Source organism: Dermacentor silvarum, unplaced genomic scaffold (assembly GCF_013339745.2).
Source record: "Dermacentor silvarum isolate Dsil-2018 unplaced genomic scaffold, BIME_Dsil_1.4 Seq836, whole genome shotgun sequence".
NCBI classification, from domain to species: Eukaryota; Metazoa; Arthropoda; class Arachnida; order Ixodida; family Ixodidae; genus Dermacentor; species Dermacentor silvarum.
In genome coordinates, this window is record NW_023606850.1 from 701 (window position 1) to 19,958 (window position 19,258).

Here is a 19,258-nt window from a genome sequence, read left to right on the forward strand (position 1 = left end):
GTTTTTCGGAGAGACTAGGATCATTTGCTCTCACGCATGTGTTTAAAGCAAGCGCACTTAATGTCGATGCCCGTCCATGGCAAAGGCATGACGAGAGAACACTGACGGGAAGCATGCAGTAAGAACAAGCTGCGCATTATCATGGTCACTTGGGACCTGACGGAAGCGGCAACTGCGATAACGTTCAGCCTGCTCGTACCGCATGTTTGCCACCAGTGCCAGCGCAAAGGCACCGCACAGGCTCGAGAGAGAAAGAAAAACGGCAACTGGCTCTCCACAACAGTACTTAACGCAGTTTACGGACTCTACTCTGACTTAAAAGGAGAGCGTGCGTGCGTGATGCGCGGCAGGTCGCAGCGCTTGGGAGAGTCCAAGTGAAAGAGGGGCGGCCAGCACATGGTCGGCGTAGTCTGTTGCTCGCTTTTCTGCCTTTCTTTGGTTTCGCTGTGCTTGATGGGCCCACAGTCGAGTTATACGCCTGCTGTAGGACTGAGAGTTTATCTACCTGTTTATCTGCAAAACGGAAACGCTGATCAGATACCAATAAACTTTGACATGCCTATGAGCAGGACAGTCGAGCAAGGAGACGCACACAGCGTGCTTGTCAAAACAGTTGTAGAAAAGCAACGCTTCAATATGTGATGCTTGTGATAACGGCAGACAGCCGGAAGTGGCTGTGAGGACGAACTGTTGAGGAACGACAATATGGATGAAGCGGCCAGCGACCTGGATGACAGGTCTAGTGGTTTCGATGCGTGGTGAAGTGCAATAAAAATGCTGTTACGGTTTGCGAATAGATTACGTCTATTTTTACTGCCAAGATAAGTTATTTAATGCATTTTTCAAGTAATTACCATCTTAGTTTTCAATTTTTGCTGTTTCAAAAATCTTCCCATAAAGTTTACCCCGCATAATAAACACACCCTTCAATTTTGCTTCGATTTTTTGGGGGAAAAAGTGCGTTCATTGTGTGAGTATATATGCTATATACTTTTCATTTATTCAACTCAAAATTAGCAATTGGATGTTAATGACAATGTTCGTGATGCTCAGGAAATCATCCAATTGCGGTCGGGGAGGCCAGCTCCTTTTGGTGATGCTGCATGACGACATTGTGGAAGCGAAAGCAAGCAATTTTTTTTGTTGCTGTTTTCGACAGGACATTGTTAATTCCCTGCTGCAGGCAGTGCAATAATATTTGGCTTGCATGTTCACAGGAGTCTCTTGTACAGATCGGCAGTGCTTTCTTACTATGTACAAAAAGTATTTCAGGGCCCCTTGAAGGACGTGGAAACAAGAAAAAAAGCGAAAAATTTACACGTTTGCCTCTTTGTTCTATCCCATTAGCAATCTTCTAACATGCACCAGCAAGCTGAAGTATATATGCTAGTTAGTAGTTGAACCTCGTTCGCAGCTTCTACTAAAATTGCTTTGTTGTATTTGATATTCGTTATAAAAGTACACACTAATGTTGATGAAAGAAATCTGAGATTGCATCTACGCGAGAGGAACGCAAGCGTGATGCCATGCGTTGGCTCTGCAACCTCGAGCCAGGGCATTATTGTCCGTCAACCACTTTCAAATATAAAATTGCTTTTGCAACATTTCGTGTAACTAGCAACAGTGACTTGTCAACGACAGAAACTTCCTGGCACTGTACCCAGCACACTGTTTTATACGACTATCATCCTGCCGCATCATTATTGCCGAGATGGGCCACTTGGTGCCGTGTGGCCGATCTCAGCGATAACGGCTGTGTGGCAGCATGCCAGTCACGTCCGAGCCCAGCAAAACATAGCCCGCCCGCCGACCGATCTAGTGCATGTGAACAACACTGACCGGCATGAGACGTAAACGCTACCTCCCCAGGAAGCGTAAACTTATTAGAAAAACGATGTACAATGGAATCTCGTTGATCCGATCTTCACGGGAACCGGAAAATAAAGCGTATCATCCGAAAATCATATCATCCAACACGTATTATCCAACTGAATCGTATTATCGGGAAAGGAAAAACCAAAATGTGTTATCCTGAAAAATTTATTACGCAGAATCGGAATTTGGTTTTCCCTTTGTTAAAACTCCAAAAGTAGTAAAATAAGCTGCATTGTACTGTTCTTATTGAAGCTACGCCAAATTTTGAAAGCTTCATGCACTACTCGTGGATCCTATGCTGGTTAAACAGTTGCGGCAACAGACTCCTCTTATAATTTCGGTATGAGATTCTGCTGGTGCTCAAAGCGTGTGGCAGGGATTGCCAATAACAGTGTAGGGTAAATGTGGGAGGCTACCTGTCTATTGTGGCTCAATGGTCGTTGATGTTCCACTGCAGTGAGCGAGGTGACATGTTTGATTTACAGCCATGTTTGTCACATTTCCACGGCGGTGAAATGCAAACATTCATCTTTTAAACCACACCACGTCGGCATGGTTAATGTATTTGTAGAGTGCAGCACAAGCGCATTCACCTCCTGGCCAAACGACCTGCGTCACTCATCTTAAGCTGCATAGCTAGCATTGCACGGAACTGGCCAGAGACACTTCTGGAACTTAACTGAAACCTACGGTGTGACTTCTCAGTGAGCCTGCTCACATCTTTTGCAAAGCTGATTGCATTTGTGGTGCAAGTTGTGCTTGTTACCCATGCATGTGGAACACTTCCTTGCCAGTTTCTGTGTTTGGGTTAACTCGTGGACGCTTCGGATCATAAATAGTGAGGAAATCACAAAAAGACGTCTTGGGTAATGATCCATCTTGATGAAAAGTTGTGATGCAGGTAGCATGTATTGCAACTCATCTGCGGTGCGGATAGTACTTGGCACATTCAGTGCAATGCAAGAACTTTATTGACATGTGCAAGAGTGACATTACATGAGGAGCTGTGCTTGTTTGATCACATGACGAAGTTTGAATGTTTTGAGCATGGTGAATGTGAAAGACACAGAAAGACATGTAATGTTCCAGTTGTTTTGGTAGTTGTAGCGCTTTTAGATCGTTGGTACTAGGAGTTGCAGAGTTGTGCATGCCTTTCTTTATTGTTTTCTATTGCAGTTCAAGTTTGCACTTACAACTGGTGTGGACGTACCAACACAGCAGTTAACCACGGCTGTACCGCCGTCATCAACAGAAGTGAGCTCACCGCCACAGAAACCATTAGCAGTGACAGAGGAAACCGTCAACTTTACAGGATACCCAGATGAAATGAGGTGAATACGGGGCGCTGAATTGAATGGCATTGAGAGCTTAGTTTCACAAAATTTTTGTCACTACATCCAGTGAAGTTAAGCCTCACAACAAACAAAATCAAACTCTCCTTCAAATTCCCATCAAAATACATACTTCTGTCACCCCATTTTAGCGAAGCAACACTTCTCTACTGTGGGGACGTTGGTCTCTCTTGCATCCCCTGCCATTCGTCGTCCACATCTATTGACATTCAGCATCCTTGCATTAAGCGCGTGATGATGGGAGCTGGTGTAGTAGTTTGTAATTACTATAAGAGATGGTGCAAGTGTTTCGAGGATAGTGGCCAATTAAAGGCAGGGGAGTGTGTTCAGATAAGTTCAGCTGGGCATGTACGGTGACCACTTTAATTTTAATTAAAAAATTATATTTTGTTGCCTGAGTGCCAAGGACAACTAAATGAATCTTAGTTTTGCAAAAAAAAATAAAAATCTGTCCTCACGAAAAAAGTATGGAAGTGCCCAAGCAGTCGTGGATTTTAATCCACATTTTGGTTAGCTCTAAAAATAGTGTTTGGCTATGGCTCTGAAGATTTTAGTGCTAGAATATGGATAAATAGTATTGATTCTAATTGGCACAAAGTATCATTACTCTGATGTGGAGAAATAATATCATGAAACAAAACGTTGCACAATATTGGTCAAGGTCCATCTATTTTTCTCCGCACTTGTAAAAAGCACTGTTTTCAAGTTTTGTCAACCTGTTGCCACGAAAGTCATTGAAATTTGAAGCAAATATCCTTGCTCTAGTTGCCATTGAAAATTCACGAGAAGCGCTCAAGTTAAGGCCTTTTGTTAATTAGCGGTACTTAAAAATAATAATAATAAAAAGACCTTCCTAGATTTTCTTTACAGTTTCCCAAATTAAGCTACTGACTTGAACCTATGTAATCTGGAAAACAGCATGTTGCATAATTAAATTTTGTTTTGGAATCACAAAGCAAAAAATGTGACTGAATAAGTGGTGCCACCGCTGTCGACATACGAAATTGACAGTATCATGTAAACCAGTTTACTTACTGCATGACACTGAGCTGTACTAGGTGGCCGAACTATTGGACAACTTATGCCACTCATGGTCGATTGTTAATCATTTTGACACGAAATAAGTGCTCTTTGAAAAGCTGGGGTGGTATCAGCTGGATCACAAGAGACCTTCGACCACGAAGTCCACTGGAGCTGGGCCTACCGGCCGATATCACTGGTTGGCTGTCAGTGGGCCTCTCAGTGAATGCTGCTCCAAAACCAAGATTTTTCTACTTCAAAAGCTGTTCCAGCTTTTGTTTGGTTCAAGTGCACCCATCAGGCCATTGCCAGAGATCGAATCCGCTAGCCAGTGGGATGACAATGTATGTCCTCGCCTGCACAGGTGACTGAAGCATGCAATCTCTGGCCACACCTGATAAACAATAATTCTCTCTCTCATCACAATACAGATAATGTCAGGTGGTGATTTTCAGTAGTTGCTCTGACTGCGCCTCCTGCAGCTCTTAGAGGATGAGGCAGAGAAGTGGCCCTTTGGCCTTGGAGTTCACTGCAATGCGCTGCTGTCTTACTGAGTTTCACCTACACCTTTCACACTGCACACTTTGATGGAGTAATGATAGAGAATCTGATATCTTAATTGCTAAAATTAGGTTCATGTTAACAAGGGAAGGGAATAGCTGAAATGACCTAACATTAGAATCAACCTCACAGCACCTGTGCAGTAGAAATGAAAATTTCCATGGGCCTATACTAACCTGGCGTGGATCAGACTACAGTAAAACCTCGTCAATTCGGATTTCACGGGACCGACAAAATGTCCGAAATAACCGAATGTCGAATTACCGAGGATATCGAGAAAACAAGAAGCAAATGCTTACTATGTCAACACGCCTTTATTTAGTGGATGAATGAGCAAATCCTGTTGCTATTTTGCACAAAACCTGAGCGGAAGGTGGAATTCTCGTCATCTCGTGACTCATTGACTCTTGCAGCGGCCATCGAGGCCTCGCGACTTCCTTCACAGCACGGCCGCGGCGTGCGCCTTTATTTGCGACACGCTTTGCACTACCGCGCGCACATCCCAATATGTTTTGGCCACTAAGCTGATCGCCAACAGATCGTCCATCCATTACGATGTAGCCGGGGCTCTTCATCCTCGACAGCTTTGTACCGAGTCAAACCCACACAACTGTTTGCCGCAACCGCTGCAGAGGAAACCGCGGCCGCTATTGATGCGATTATGAGCAGTGTGCTGAAGGCACACACCGAGCCAGAACGAAACTACCGTTCGTTGCAACAACTGCAGGACGAAACCACGGTCGTTGTCCATGAAATCATGTTTGGCGACTACGCAGTTTTTTAGGCACGCGGCTGACGCGCGTACCGAGTGAACACGAAACTACTGTTTGCCGCAACCGCTGTGGTAGAAACTGCGGCCGCTATCGGCACGATAATGGATGGCGACTATGCAATTATGAAAGCCCACGGCCAATGCGGTGTTATGCGTGGCGGTAAACGTAAAAATAAAGGCTTTAAAGGCACAAATAGGCACGAAGCGTTCTGGCGTTGCTGTCATTCACGTACGATTTCCGCTGATGACTATGGCGACACAGACTCTGCCGCTTCGTTTCGGTTGGGCGCTAGTGCCGTTTTTGCTTTTTTGCGTCGCACATTTGCGGCACTCCTCGCTCTCCGAGCTTTGAAAGTTGTCCGAATTAACCGATGTGCGGCCAAATACGTTCGAATTAACGAGAGCTTGATTGCATTGAGTAATGCATACGCCGGCCGTTACCAGAAGACTAGTCCGAATTATCCGATTTTTCGAATTAATGAGGGTCGAGTTAACGAGGTTTTACTGTATACTATACTAGTGTAGATCAGAGAGCAAACGGGGATAGCCGATATTCTAATTGACATTAAGAGAAAAGAATGGAGCTGGGCAGGCCATGTGATGGGTACGATGGATAACCGGTGGACCATTAGAGTTACAGAATGGATACCAAGAGAAGGGAAGCGCAGTCGAGGATGGCAGAAAACTAGGTGGGGTGATGAAGTTAGGAAATTTGCAGGCGCAAGTTGGAATACGCTAGCGCAAGACAGGGGTAATTGGAGACCGCAGGGGCATAAATATGTTCGTCCTGCAGTGGACATAAATATAGGCTGATGATGATACTAACCTTTACATTGAACACATGTTGCACATTGGTTTGACTTATCAAAATGCTCTTTTGAAGTATGGCATGCAGAAATGTTTAGTATAAATATTTTGTTGCATAACGAAGGCATCTGCACGTTTGCATAACTTCTTTAAGGTGGAAGGGGGTAGTGCATTATTTCATTGTGTGAACTGTGGTACTCAGAGTTAAATTTTTTTTATTTAGAGGAATATTGCTATTTGCTTGTGGATTTCAGTTTCTTCCGTTTTTCTCCGTGTATATGGGATTTACATTTTTGTTTTAGAGCACCTAAATTTCAAGTATTGGATGTTTTCCGTCTAGCCTTTTTTTTTTTTTTTTAGGCCAAAAGCTGCATGTTAGTTATTTGCTTCAATGTCTAAAATGTTGCATATGTCAACTAAATATGTTTCCAGCTGAAAGCATTCACTTGTCTTGTATTCATGTGTACGTTATCTATGTAGGTATCCTCCATCTCCTGAGCTGCTTCCTGATGGTGAGGAATTGTATCGCTATGCGGACGTTGACGTGAGACGTTCTATGATGCCTAGTGAACTTGTACGAGAGATCGTGGAAGCCAGGGTCTTATATTCAACAGGTTAGTACCAGTAAGGGTCCTGAAGAATCGGTTAACACAATAGGCATTGCACTGTTCAGTCACTGATGTGTGAAGAGCGCAGATATTGCCATATCCAACCTGAGATAATCTTGCTCAAGTGAATACAGTCAGATCTTGATAAACAAACATGGTTATAACAAAGTACTGGATATAACGAAGTAAATGTAAAATTTTTCTTACTGATATTAGGAACTAATGAACATATGCTTACGATGAAGATTGGATATTTATTTATTTTATTTGTTCGACAATAGTGCCAATCTCGCACGTAATCGTAGCAGGAAGTACATGCACTTAAGCACAGCATTAAAGTCATAAAAAGAACAAAGATATTTACAATATGGAGTATGTCAGGTGTAGCTAGGGGTGTTCAAGTATGTGAAATTTCCGAATTGAATACCAATACAGTGCAGTCCACTTATAATGATACCACGTATAACGATATATCGGTATATCGGTCGATATAAGAGTGTTCACTTATGCATTAGGGCTATGAGAAAAAAAAAACATCTATAGCGATATGTTATTCACCGCATATCGGATATAACGATCGAAATTTTGCTTCTGGGCAGCGTTTTTTATGCAGAATAATCGTGAAATTTGTGTTCCTAAATTGCCCTTAATCGAGACGGGGCGAAAGTTTCCTTACGTGAGTTCATATCTGCCGCCATTACCGCGCAGCGCATTGCGCCGATTGCAAAAGCCACAGAGAGCATCGCAAGTTGGTGCAGCGTGCACAAGATGGTGCCAGCTGCTTTGTGTCTGCGTCACCAGCAGTCATGCAAGCGTCCAGAGAAGAGAGGGAAGAAAGCGATAAGCGAGAGGCACCTGCGTAGCCTGCGCTCCCTTTACAATCTTCCTCTCTCAGCGAGCGTGCAAATACGCCCCGGAAGCAGCGGGAGGTGCACCGACACTTCTAGCCAGCGTACCGACGCAGCGCAAAGCTGTGTCTCTCGAGACGAAGCTGCAAGTTTTGCAAGAGAAGTATGAGCTCGCACAGTCAATGATAGCGACGATTATGAAAACTGGGAGTGCCATGATCATGAAGGCTAGAAGCAGTGGCCATGCCGATCAACGGAAAAAGCGGGCTTCGTGCGCCAGGACCAAACCCCCATGGGCGAAACCAACACTGCGGAAACCGCTGACATTACCGAACTCTGGGAGCATGTCGCTACCAACGATAAAATACAGTATAGACCACTTATAACATAACCGCTTATAGTGCAGGACCGGATATAGTGCGGTCTTTTCAGACTCCCGTTAATTTTCCCATAGCACTCCATGTATACACGTATCGCTTATAGTGCAGTTGCGGGAAACGAAATACCGGTTACAGTGCGGCTGCCTGGGAGTACGGAAGTCAGCAGAGACGGTGAACGCTCCTCTCAAACGGGCGCCCCAAGGAGTGCTCGAGGAAGAAAGAGAGACGAAGTGGAGGAGAAGGGCACATGGTGCAAACGAACAGCCAGTGAGGCTGAAACCAGAATCTTGAGTGTGAGTCGTGTAATATCACGGCGCGCATAGTGAGCGAGGGCCACGAAACTGCCAACGCCGACCAATGCTCGCTTCACGATAACTGCAGTAAACGAAACTTCAGGGAGCGGGCGGCACCGGCACAGCACGGCGAAGGGCGCACACGGAGACCGTGGAATGTGAGGGAGGAGGGTGGCAGGGAAGCTGATTTCGCCTCTGCAACTCCGCCGCTTCGGCTGGCTTCCCTCGCCCTCCCTCGTAGCTCCCTCACTTTCGACTGTCACCGTGTGCGCCCGCCGCCGTCGCGCGTGCAGATGCCACTGCTCCAGCCGGCCCGGCGCCAGCTCCCCAAAGTTTCGTTTTCTGCCGTTATCGGGAAGCGGGCGTTTGCCGGCGTAGGCAGTTTCGTTGGCCGGCCTGGGACAGCGCCGCTGCTTCCCTCTGCGCCGTAGCCGCAGCGTGCAAGGTCAACACGGGACTAGAAAATAGAGGAAGCATAAAGGAGAAAGAAGGGTTCACTGCCATTTTGTACGCATGGCTACGGTTGCTGCCAGAACATGCGTACACGCATGTTCCGGCGCAACGCAGAATCGGCGACCTTGCCATTTGAGAGAGGGTAATGTTTTCGCCGCGTTTTTTTTTTTTTTTTTTGCTCGCGCGCGACATTGAGGAGTCTCTCCTAAGTGCCGGAGCAATGCCTGTCGGAGGCGCTGCCGCACGATTTGGTTCGAATTAACGAGATTCGACTGTAAGTTGAATGCAAACGTTCTAGCTGCATTCCTCGACTGTCGCATATGCGTAGCGGCTCGGTGCACATGTTTTGCATATGTGCGGGCCTTGAAGATTGTTGCTTTGGTTATAGTGCTGGTACCGCTTATAGTGCGGATATTCGCGATTCCGGCGACTTGCATTATAAGCGGTCTACACTGTAGGTGGTGCTTCGATGGAGGAGTCTCCGAGTGCAGATAGTGCTGCCTTGTTCTGCGAAGAGATCTCCAACGGGGCGATCGTTGTCGTGACAGACGGCGGCGTTGTGCGACAAAGGCGACGACAGCAGCGGCAGTGACGACGAGATTGGCAATGGCCCGTCTTTGACACCGACCCCGATGTTCACCCAAAGTGCACTGTTGTCGATCAAGTCGCTCATTGATTTCATGCACGCTAAATTATAGCTGCCAGTGTTTCTGCAGGAGCTGGACGCGATGAACACGGCGGTTGCGAATACGAAACTTCTGAGAAAGCCAGTGCAGATTTGTGACTATTTCAGTGCGCCTAACTGATTGAGACTCTATTTTGAGGTATAAATAAACATTTTATTTTTCACAGCCTACTTTCCACAATGTCGATTTTTTATCACAAGTGGCAAATTTGGTTTTGGGATGGCAAATATATAAGCATTTTTTTTCTTTTTTTTAGGGCAGTCCAGATGTAGCGATGATTGGTTATAACGATCGGATTTTTCGTTCTTCTTGATATCGTTATAAGTGGACTGCACTGTATTTTGGAAAAATGATCACTGAATATAGAATATTTTGTAATTAAAAAAGAATGAAATACAGGACAACTGTGAAACCTTAAGAGTTAGGTAACATCAGTTAATACAAACTAGTCATCCTAAGTGCATGAAAAGTTACATATTTAAAGGTCAAAGGTATAAAAAATGCAATAATGTATAATCTGAACTAGCACATAAACAGCCTAAGAATACAAATACAGTAGAATTTCGTTAGTTCGACTCCGTTTAATTTGATTTTTCAGCTAATTAGATCTCAACCGGAGGTCCCGGTTGGCACCCAGGCGTTTTTATGGGCCCAAACTTCGTTATTTCAATCTTAAAATGGGCCTTCGCCGGATAATTTGAACTTGGCCAGTCAGAATGCACGCACCTGACCCCTATGGTGATCTCAATAGCGACCCCTTTAGTGACAGCGTCAGTCTCAGCAGACTAGCGTTCAGTCTCAATGGCGTACATGTACGTTCTCCGCAAACACCTTCAAAATGGTCAATGACGTACATGTACGTTATCGCTTGTACATTTAAAAAGCGCGCCTCTTTCGATCATTTCTTTTGCTTGGCATGTGCTGCCACTCGACAGGAACAAGTGGAATTTTTACTTGCACCAATGCCCCTCTGTTCTTTTTTTTTGTTTTTTTTTATGGCAACGGCGCGTCAGCTATCGTGTGCGCATCCAGGCGCGCGCGCGGCACCGGCGGCAAGTTATGGTTTTCTCCTGCTGGCAGATGCCGCGTGTTGCAGGCGCTAAACTGATGGCTATCTGGTTTCAAATCTCTCAAAGGGTGACCGCTTGTTACTCCATTGTTTATCGCCCACCGCGGCACGATTACACCTGTTCCCAGGCAGGCGCATATATACACAAACGATGCTGCCATTTTTGTGTTTCCTTTTTTGGAGACCACAAAAGCTCTACACACCTTGTTGGCGATAAGTCGAAGGCTTCTCACTTGTTTCGGTTTCCGGACGTGCACACAACCATTTTTCAGTGCGCTTATCTTCTTATTCATGAATAAACATTGTGTATTTTACAACACAAACGATTTTTTCCTCGCCTTACTGTCACTCTAAAAAAATGACGACCATATTTTTTCGAAATAGGTTCTTTCGAAGAATTTAAATCGGCAATAAAAAAAATCGACCAAAAGCAAAAAGCAAAAAGTTCGACCCTCAAAGGTTAAAGGACAGTGAATGAGTTTAGCACACGTCATCTCCCGTCGAAAACGCCTATTTTGAGCCCGCCCTAGGAACATTTTCATGCAATAACTGTAGCTCACAATGTTTGATTACAATATTTACCTGATTATAATCTGCACTTTTTCTTTTTTTATAAAGAAAATCGGACTGCATATTGCTTGTGCGGTGCAACCAGACACGGAACCAAAATTGCTTTTGCAACATCCTCATGCTTTGCTGCATGACATTGTGTATTGCGGCGAAGCTGACTTTAGGAAACCTGCCACCATTGTTGAGCAATCTTTTGTGCTAAGAAATCGGCTGTGCTATTTGATTAGGCGATTTAATGTCATTTATACATGACTTTACTACTTTGGGCACCTGGAAAGTTGACGTGTGTTTGATTCAGAGGTTTGTTCGAATCGGGCAATTACTGCCAAATGAATCGGCGATGTTTTCTGGCACTTTTTTCTGCATCTTGTTTAATTTTACCTGGCGGATAATTCGATAAATTTCATCGGTTCCATCAGGATCGAAAATTAACAGAAGTCGACTGCATTTAAAGCATTTAGAAAGTTCGCTGAGATCCGCTTATATCAGGTGTGTTTATGCCATGTTGGTTTTGAATTTGCTAAATTTGCCGGATTCGATATGTCTTGGTTTCTTTTATTGTCGACTAGAAGTTGTAGGGCACCATCTAGGTAGTGTCTTACCACAAGAATTTTTCAAATTGGTGGATTGTTTGCAGAGACGGGAGAAATTGAAATGGTGCATTACCATGTCGCTAGGCGGCGAGCTTCACTGCCAACGTAGACACTGTCGCCTTCTGCCTCGATTAACACCCGCAAGCGACTTTTCTTCCCAGCCTTCTCTGTACCGGAGCTGAGGTACCACAGCATTTACGTCGGGAGCCCTGCCTTATTTTTTTTTCTTCATTTTGCTGCGCAGTGCATTCCAAGTAGCGGTACTGCGTGTTCTGCATTGGACACTGTAACAAGATTGCATGACATAATCAGTGATGTTGCAGGCAGTGCATTTTACGTAGAGGCATTTATGCACATGACCTCAATCTTCTCGCTGGAAGTGGGGCTTTCCGAAGAAAAATGGCGCGGCAGCTTCTATTTGAAATTTCAGCTGTGTTTGCACTGTGCCCAAACTTGGTGTTACCAGCTCTGCCCTTTATGTTACCGCTATTATTCGTGAAGCTCACACATTGAATTTTTATTATTCTGTATGTCTGCACTTATCTTGTCAAACAGGACTGCTGACCCTGAAAGGCTTTCGTAAGCTCAAGTCCCAGCTGATTGAGCAGTATGTAAGAAATGCCACCTTGGTGGGAGATCAGGAGGTTGACCTCGTCTTCCGGCAAAAGGCGGCTACGAATGCTGCTGCAGTCAACGAAACCATGTCACGGCCGCCTCAACGTGCACTGCTCGGCCTTCGGGAAGGCTGGCTGCCGTGGGAAAAGCAGAACCTGTTTGGTTCCTTGATGAAGGTGAGGGCGACTGGCATCTTCAGCAGCGTGTGCGTATTTAACTGTGACATTCGAAGTTGATGGATTGTTGATGAAAGGGAGATTGTCATCCACCTGAGAGTAGTAGTGAGCCAGAAAGGAAACCTGTAAGGGCTTCCCCGAAACAAAGCTTTCCAGTAGAAGGAAAACTTGTCTTTGTTCAGGTATCAAACCTGGTATCAATGCTTTTCCAAGGCATCTAAGCTAATCAAGAGGCGAGCAGGGGAGAGTATGAGGCTGTCACCTACTAACATTAGCAACTCTAGAGTGCATCAACATCACCTTGTTCTATGCTCCGCCTAATGGATTTATGAATAATCGAATCGCTGTATTCGTTGGCTGAACAAGGAGTGGCTTGGGCCGCTATCTTGTATGCGTTCGAAAAGCTGTTCGGCTTTGCTTCGCATGATTGGCTTAGATTGGCCTAGGCTGCGATGTTGGTGCGGCCTGGATAATCACGTGAGCTGAAATCGAACGTCGGCTTTTCGAACGCGTACAAGATAGCGGCCCTGATTTTTGTTTGTCGCAACCATATAAAGCCAGCAGACAATGAAACCGAAGAATGGATAGGTGAATGACGTGTTTTTAATTGAAATGTAGAAATGGTAAAGTAAAGGGAAATAAAAATGTACAAAAAGGAAACTTGCTGCAGATGGGATCCGAACATGTGGGTTTGAGTCCCACCTGCAGCAAGTTTTTGGAAAGTGTTGATGAGCGCCTTACTTTCTTTTTGGAGCAGGTGCCTGTGTCTCCTTACTTGAACTTTGCTATTCAGTCGCAGTCCTTTGTGACAGAGCACTTTCTCCATTACTGTGCAGGGAAGTCTGACAAATGTCAACACCAGACATGCTTTCACACTCCAGAGAACATGTCGCTACACATTGGGGTTTTTTCGTACAGGCAACTAGTGAAACATATATCATTTGTTGCACAGCTATCAAAACTGAACTGTTGTTGCACATGCAAACTTACACACCAGTGACTGGAGAGGCAGCAACTCTGTACGGAAAGCTCTGGTAAAACAGTGTGGTGAACAGAACTTTTAGTGAACAAGAGCGCAGATACTTTTTACTCGCTTTCATACATTGGAAATTTTGGCATTTTATGTTGAAAAAATTTACATAGATTGTATTCAATGCCAATGCCAGTCAACTTTGTTTAAACCATAATTTAGGTATCCCGGCCGCGGCGGCCGCATTTCGATGGAGGCGAAATGCAAAAACGCCCGTGTGCTTGCGTTGTAGTGCACGTTAAAGAACCCCAGGTGGTCAAAATTAATCCGGAGTCCTCCACTACGGCGTGCCTCATAATCAGAACTGGTTTTGGCACGTAAAACACCAGAAAGAAGAAACCATAATTTAGCGACAAATAGCGAGAATTATGGCTTATGTAATATCCCGAGTAAGGTTAAGGTAAAAGTGAAGTGGGTGGATTTTGTGTATATAGTCAACAACTGATTTTTCTGACATGGCTGATAATTCGGACGCCTTCGCAGAACCGCCACATACCCCATAGAGCCAAATGTATGTCTGAAATTTCAGATGCAAAAACCCTTTGCCGTCCAATTTTCTGGACATTTTGCAGTGATTGCAGGTTCAAAACGACATTAATCGAAGCCACCAAAGCCGCCATTTTGATTATCTTGCAGCTACAAACAGGCGCTCTCACACGTTGATCCACTGGCAGCTGTAACTACCACCGCGGCAACAGCCTAGATTCTTTGACGTTCGCTACCAAGCTTCCTGCTGGTCGGTGCCATGTTTTTCGTGAAATAATTTGCTGCTGTCAGCAGTGGCGCTGATCCCACCTTTGTAATCCTCGTCGATGGCTTTGAAGTGCAGAAATCGCAGCACGTTGCATAGAGGTGCATGCACACTAGCGGAAAAACGAGCGCGGCGCACTGCCAGCAATAAAGCGCAGCTGCGGAAGGGCGGCTACACCAAGTGGCAGCGCGCCGCTACGGCAGTCACGTTAAACATAGACTCCTCACCCCTTCTCAAACTAGCTGTCAGCTATGTCCGGGAGCTGACGTGTGCAGACACGAAATGAGTTTCCGGCTGACAGCGAACGCGAGTACGAAACGAGCGGTTGAGCGGGTCCGCATGAAACCAGTCTCCCGCGCGCACGTCACGGAAGCTGCCGCTCTCATTGGTCTCCTTCATCTGCGGCACGCGGCAAACCACAAAAAATCGGTCCAGGACCGATCCCTCCCGCAGCAAGAGAAAGCTGTCATGCGGCTGCTTCGCACGCGTTTTCCGCTAGTGTGTACACGTCTTTAAGCCGGTTTCTTAATGCCAGCTTTGCCGCAGTACAGCAGTGTTACGCAGTGAAGCATACGCGATGTATTGCAGTAAAGCATACCAAGAGTAGAAAGGGGCAACTGTCACGAGACATAATATGTATTCCTTAATGATACACGCGTGCACCTGCCATCTCCTGTCTCAATACGAACACCGATACGCCTAATAAGTGTACTGGCAGGTGTTGTGTACCGATTATGGACGCTGAGTTTCGCGGATGACGGATTTTCGTCAATCAACCCTGGTGTTGAAGAGCGCCCTCTTCCGGCCCCAAGAGTACAAATATATATGCCAGTTGTAATCATGATCCCCTGTTGTGTGTTGTTTCGTGACGGCAATAAAGAGCTATTGCCGATACCGCCTTGAAGCAATGGTGCCGCGCGATAGGACTCATGCAGCAACATAACACTGGCGACCAGGGTGGGATCCGAATGAGACCGCCGCAACGGGAAGCTAGCTCCGCCCAGTATGTACTCGTTCACAATAACGGCCGCCACAATGGAGGGGCTCGAGCCTTTCGACATCGCTCACCCTGAAGAGTGGGAGGACTATGCAGAACGCTTCCAGTTCTTCCTCGAGGCGCAGGGCGTTACGGACGCCAGCAAGAAGAGATCGACATTCCTCAGCCGCTGCGGTCCCGCCACCTTTCAATTAGCCAGGGCGCTCGTGGCACCGGCCCAGCTGAAGGATACACCTTTCGAAACAATCGTCGCCGTTCTGCGCGACCACCTAGCGCCGAAACCACCGGAGCTTGCCAGACGATATGAATTCCATCGCCGCGACCAGGCACCAAGTGAGTCTGCCGCCGCCTACCTCGCTGCTCTTCGAACGACGGCACAGCACTGCAACTTCAACGACCTCGACACCGTGCTACGGGACCGATTCGTGTTCGGACTGCAGAACGACATGGTGAAGCGGCGACTACTGGCGAAAAAAGAGGTGTCTTTCACCAGTGCTGTCGAGGAAGCAGTCGCCGCCGAGGCCATTGCCCGGGAAGCCAGCCTACCCTCGTTTCAAACCACGAACACGTCGAGTTTCGAGCCCGTGCACCAAGGGACGACGACTGGCGATGATGACGAGCAAGACACCGCCGAAGATGTTCTTCGGTTACGTGCGAGCCCCACTCAGCGACGGGACACCGAGAGATTGGGGGGCGGCCCCTGCGCCAGCTGTGGAGGCCCGCACGAACGCCGCCTGTGTCGGTTCCGGGGTGCCCAGTGCAGGGAATGTGGAAAAACCGGGCACATTGCTAAGGTCTGCCGGTCCCGGAGACAGCTTAGCCCACGTCGGAATGCCAGAGACCATGCCCGGACGCAACAATTCAAGACCACTCCTCGCACAAACATTTCATACTGCGACGACTTGGCAGTTACTGCTATCAACGAAGTGTCTAAACCCGCCAAGAGGAAGATACCTGTGAGTGTAAAAATCGAAGGCACACAGTGTCAGATGGAGGTGGATTCGGGATGAACCTTTTCCATTATCTCCGACGCCACAGCCAGACACATTTTTCCAAAGGGACGTGTCCAAAACCTACAGCCACTTGACGTTATCATGAGGGACTATCAAGCCAACCGTATCGCTGTACGTGGAGTTGGTACCGTCCGAGTGCAGTTCAAAGATTTTGACGGCCCACTGCGCCTGGTCATTGTCAAGGGCGAGCGCCCAAGTCTTCTCGGGCTGGATTGGTTTCCGGCACTCGGTATCAATATCACGGGAGTGCAACGCATCAATCAGCAACCATCCTCACTTGACAACATATTCCGGGACTTTGCCTCTGTGTTCGACGGGACGCTGGGCTGCTACAAGGGACCGCCCGTGCAGTTTGCACTTAACCCTGAGGTTGTGCCTATCCGCCTGAAAGCAAGAAGGGTTCCTTTCGCACTGCGACCAAAAGTCGACGCCGAACTGGACAAACTGATACAACAAGGAATCCTAGAGCCGGTTGACCACGCTCGTTGGGAAACCCCTATTGTTAAACCACTGAAGGCAAATGGGGACGTCCGCATCTGTGCAGACCACAAGTGCACCATCAACAAAGCCTTGCAGCAGCACTCGTATCCGGCACCAGCTGTCAACCACCTGCTGGCATCCCTCTCTGGTGGAACTGTCTCTGCGAAGCTAGACTTGGCACAGGCGTACCAACAGCTCCCAGTGGCGGATGAATCTGCAGAGGCACAGACCATTGTGACGCATCGGGGTGCTTTTCGCGTTCGACGATTACAATTCGGTGTCAGCGTCGCACCTGGCATCTTCCAGAGTTTATCGGAGAAGCTACTACGTGGACTACCAGGCGTCATTCCATATTTGGATGATGTCTTCATTTCAGGTGCATCACACCAGGAATTGCTTAGTCGCATTCGAGAGGTCCTTCAGCGGTTCCACGATGCAGTGCTTAAGGTCAAGGAGGAGAAATGCCAGCTAGGAGTGACTCAAGTGGAATTTTTAGGTTTCCGATTCGATGCTGAGGGAATCCACCCCACACTGGCCAAGACGCAAGCCATCCTTAATGCACCGCGGCCGTTGACAAGAGCCGAGCTACAGGCCTTCCTGGGTCTTCTCAATTTCTATCATGCATTCCTTCCACACAAGGCCACTGTCGCTGAACCCCTGCACCGTTTGTTGGACAAGAAGGTCCCCTGGCTGTGGGGAAACCTACAACAAACTGCGTTCGACAATGTGAAGAAGCTACTGGCATCCAACCAGGTGCTGACACACTTCGACGAGAAGAAGCCGGTAATCCTTGCCTGCGATGCGTCCCCGTATGGAATAGGAGCGGTGTTGAGTCACAGAATGCCGGATGACACGGAAGCACCAATCGCTTTTTATTCAAGAACCTTGTCCCCTACGGAGCGGAATTACGCTCAGATCGATAAGGAGGCACTCGCTGTGGTTGCCGGAGTAAAGAAGTTCCATGACTACGTATTCCGCCGCCCATTTCAGATCCATACAGACCACAAGCCGCTCCTGGGGATCTTCGCATCAGACCGGCAAACGCCACAGATGCTTTCACCGCGAATGTGGCGTTTGTCCATTTTTCTGAATGGATACCAGCATACTCTCCACTACCAACCAGGAAAACAGTTAGGCCACGCAGATGGTCTCAGTAGACTGCCCCAAGCGGACCAGTGCCAGGATGACCCTTCGCCAGCGGAGGTCGTCATGCTTCTGGACGTACTTCCAGAATCTCCAGTCCATGCAGACGATGTGGCGAAGTACTCCTCCAAGGACGCTATCCTCTCCCGCGTCCTCAACTGGGTGTGGAAGGGGTGGCCAAGGTGCGCTCCGAGTTGCGAATTCACACCATTAGTGTCCAGACAACATGAGCTGTCCGCCCACAAGGGATGCTTACTGTGGGGTGACCGTGTGGTGATTCCACAGGAGCTTCGTTTCCGGGTCCTCAAAGCTCTGTCGGAAACCCCGGCATCGTCAGAATGAAAGCGCTTGCCCGCAGTTATGTATGGTGGCCCGGCATGGATGCGGCCATTGAGGAATGGGTCCGGCGATGCCTTCCTTGCCAGGAAACACGGCCCGAGATGCCGCGGGCACCTGTGCACCTATGGGAGACGACCCGGACTCCTTGGTCACGCCTGCACATATATTTCGCTGGTCCATTCCAAGGACAGACCTTCTTGATTGTGGTAGATTCTTATTCCAAATGGCTGGAGGTCATGCCAATGTCGTCAATGACAACGAGTGCTGTAATCACTACCTTACGAAGATTGTTTACAGCTCATGGCCTGCCAGATACCCTCGTTTCAGACAATGGCCCGCAATTCACATCCATAGAATTTCGAAGGTTCCTGGATGCAAACCTCATCCGCCAAGTGACATCTGCACCGTTCCATCCATCCACGAACGGGCAGGCTGAAAGGATGGTACGTACCACAAAAGAGGCATTATCTCGGATAATCCGAGGAAGCTGGGCACAGCGGCTGGCAGACTTCACTCTACAGCAGCATGTAACTCCCCGCACAGTCACGGGACGTTCTCCGTGCGAGTTACTGATGGGCCGCCGACTGTCTACCATGCTGGACCGGCTGCATCCAGACCGGGCCCCTGACAAGTCCTCCCGGTTGGCAGAAGCTCTGCCTACACCACGCATATTCCAGCCCGACGACCCTGTATTTGTACGCAACTACAGCCAGGGCCCACCATGGGTACCTGCTGTGATTTCCAGAGCAACTGGCCCGATCTCTTATGAGGTGGTTTTTCCGGACAGCCGTGTGTGTCGCCGGAACGTGGACCAGCTTCGTCGTCGG

The 19,258-nt window shown here is 47.4% G+C and overlaps 2 protein-coding genes across 2 annotated transcripts; both read left to right on the plus strand.

The window, feature by feature from the left end:
* Positions 1-3,047: 3,047 nt before the first annotated feature.
* LOC119435691 (uncharacterized) lies at positions 3,048-12,738 on the plus strand. Its single transcript, XM_037702428.2, has 3 exons — positions 3,048-3,206; positions 6,868-7,001; positions 12,443-12,738. The coding sequence occupies exons 1-3, from the start codon at positions 3,202-3,204 to the stop codon at positions 12,736-12,738; spliced, it is 435 nt and encodes a 144-aa protein (XP_037558356.2). The 5' UTR covers positions 3,048-3,201.
* A 2,756-nt stretch (positions 12,739-15,494) lies between these two features.
* Positions 15,495-16,466, plus strand: LOC119435692 (uncharacterized). Its single transcript, XM_037702429.1, has one exon. It carries the CDS (start codon positions 15,495-15,497, stop codon positions 16,464-16,466), a length of 972 nt encoding a protein of 323 aa, XP_037558357.1.
* Positions 16,467-19,258: the final 2,792 nt, after the last annotated feature.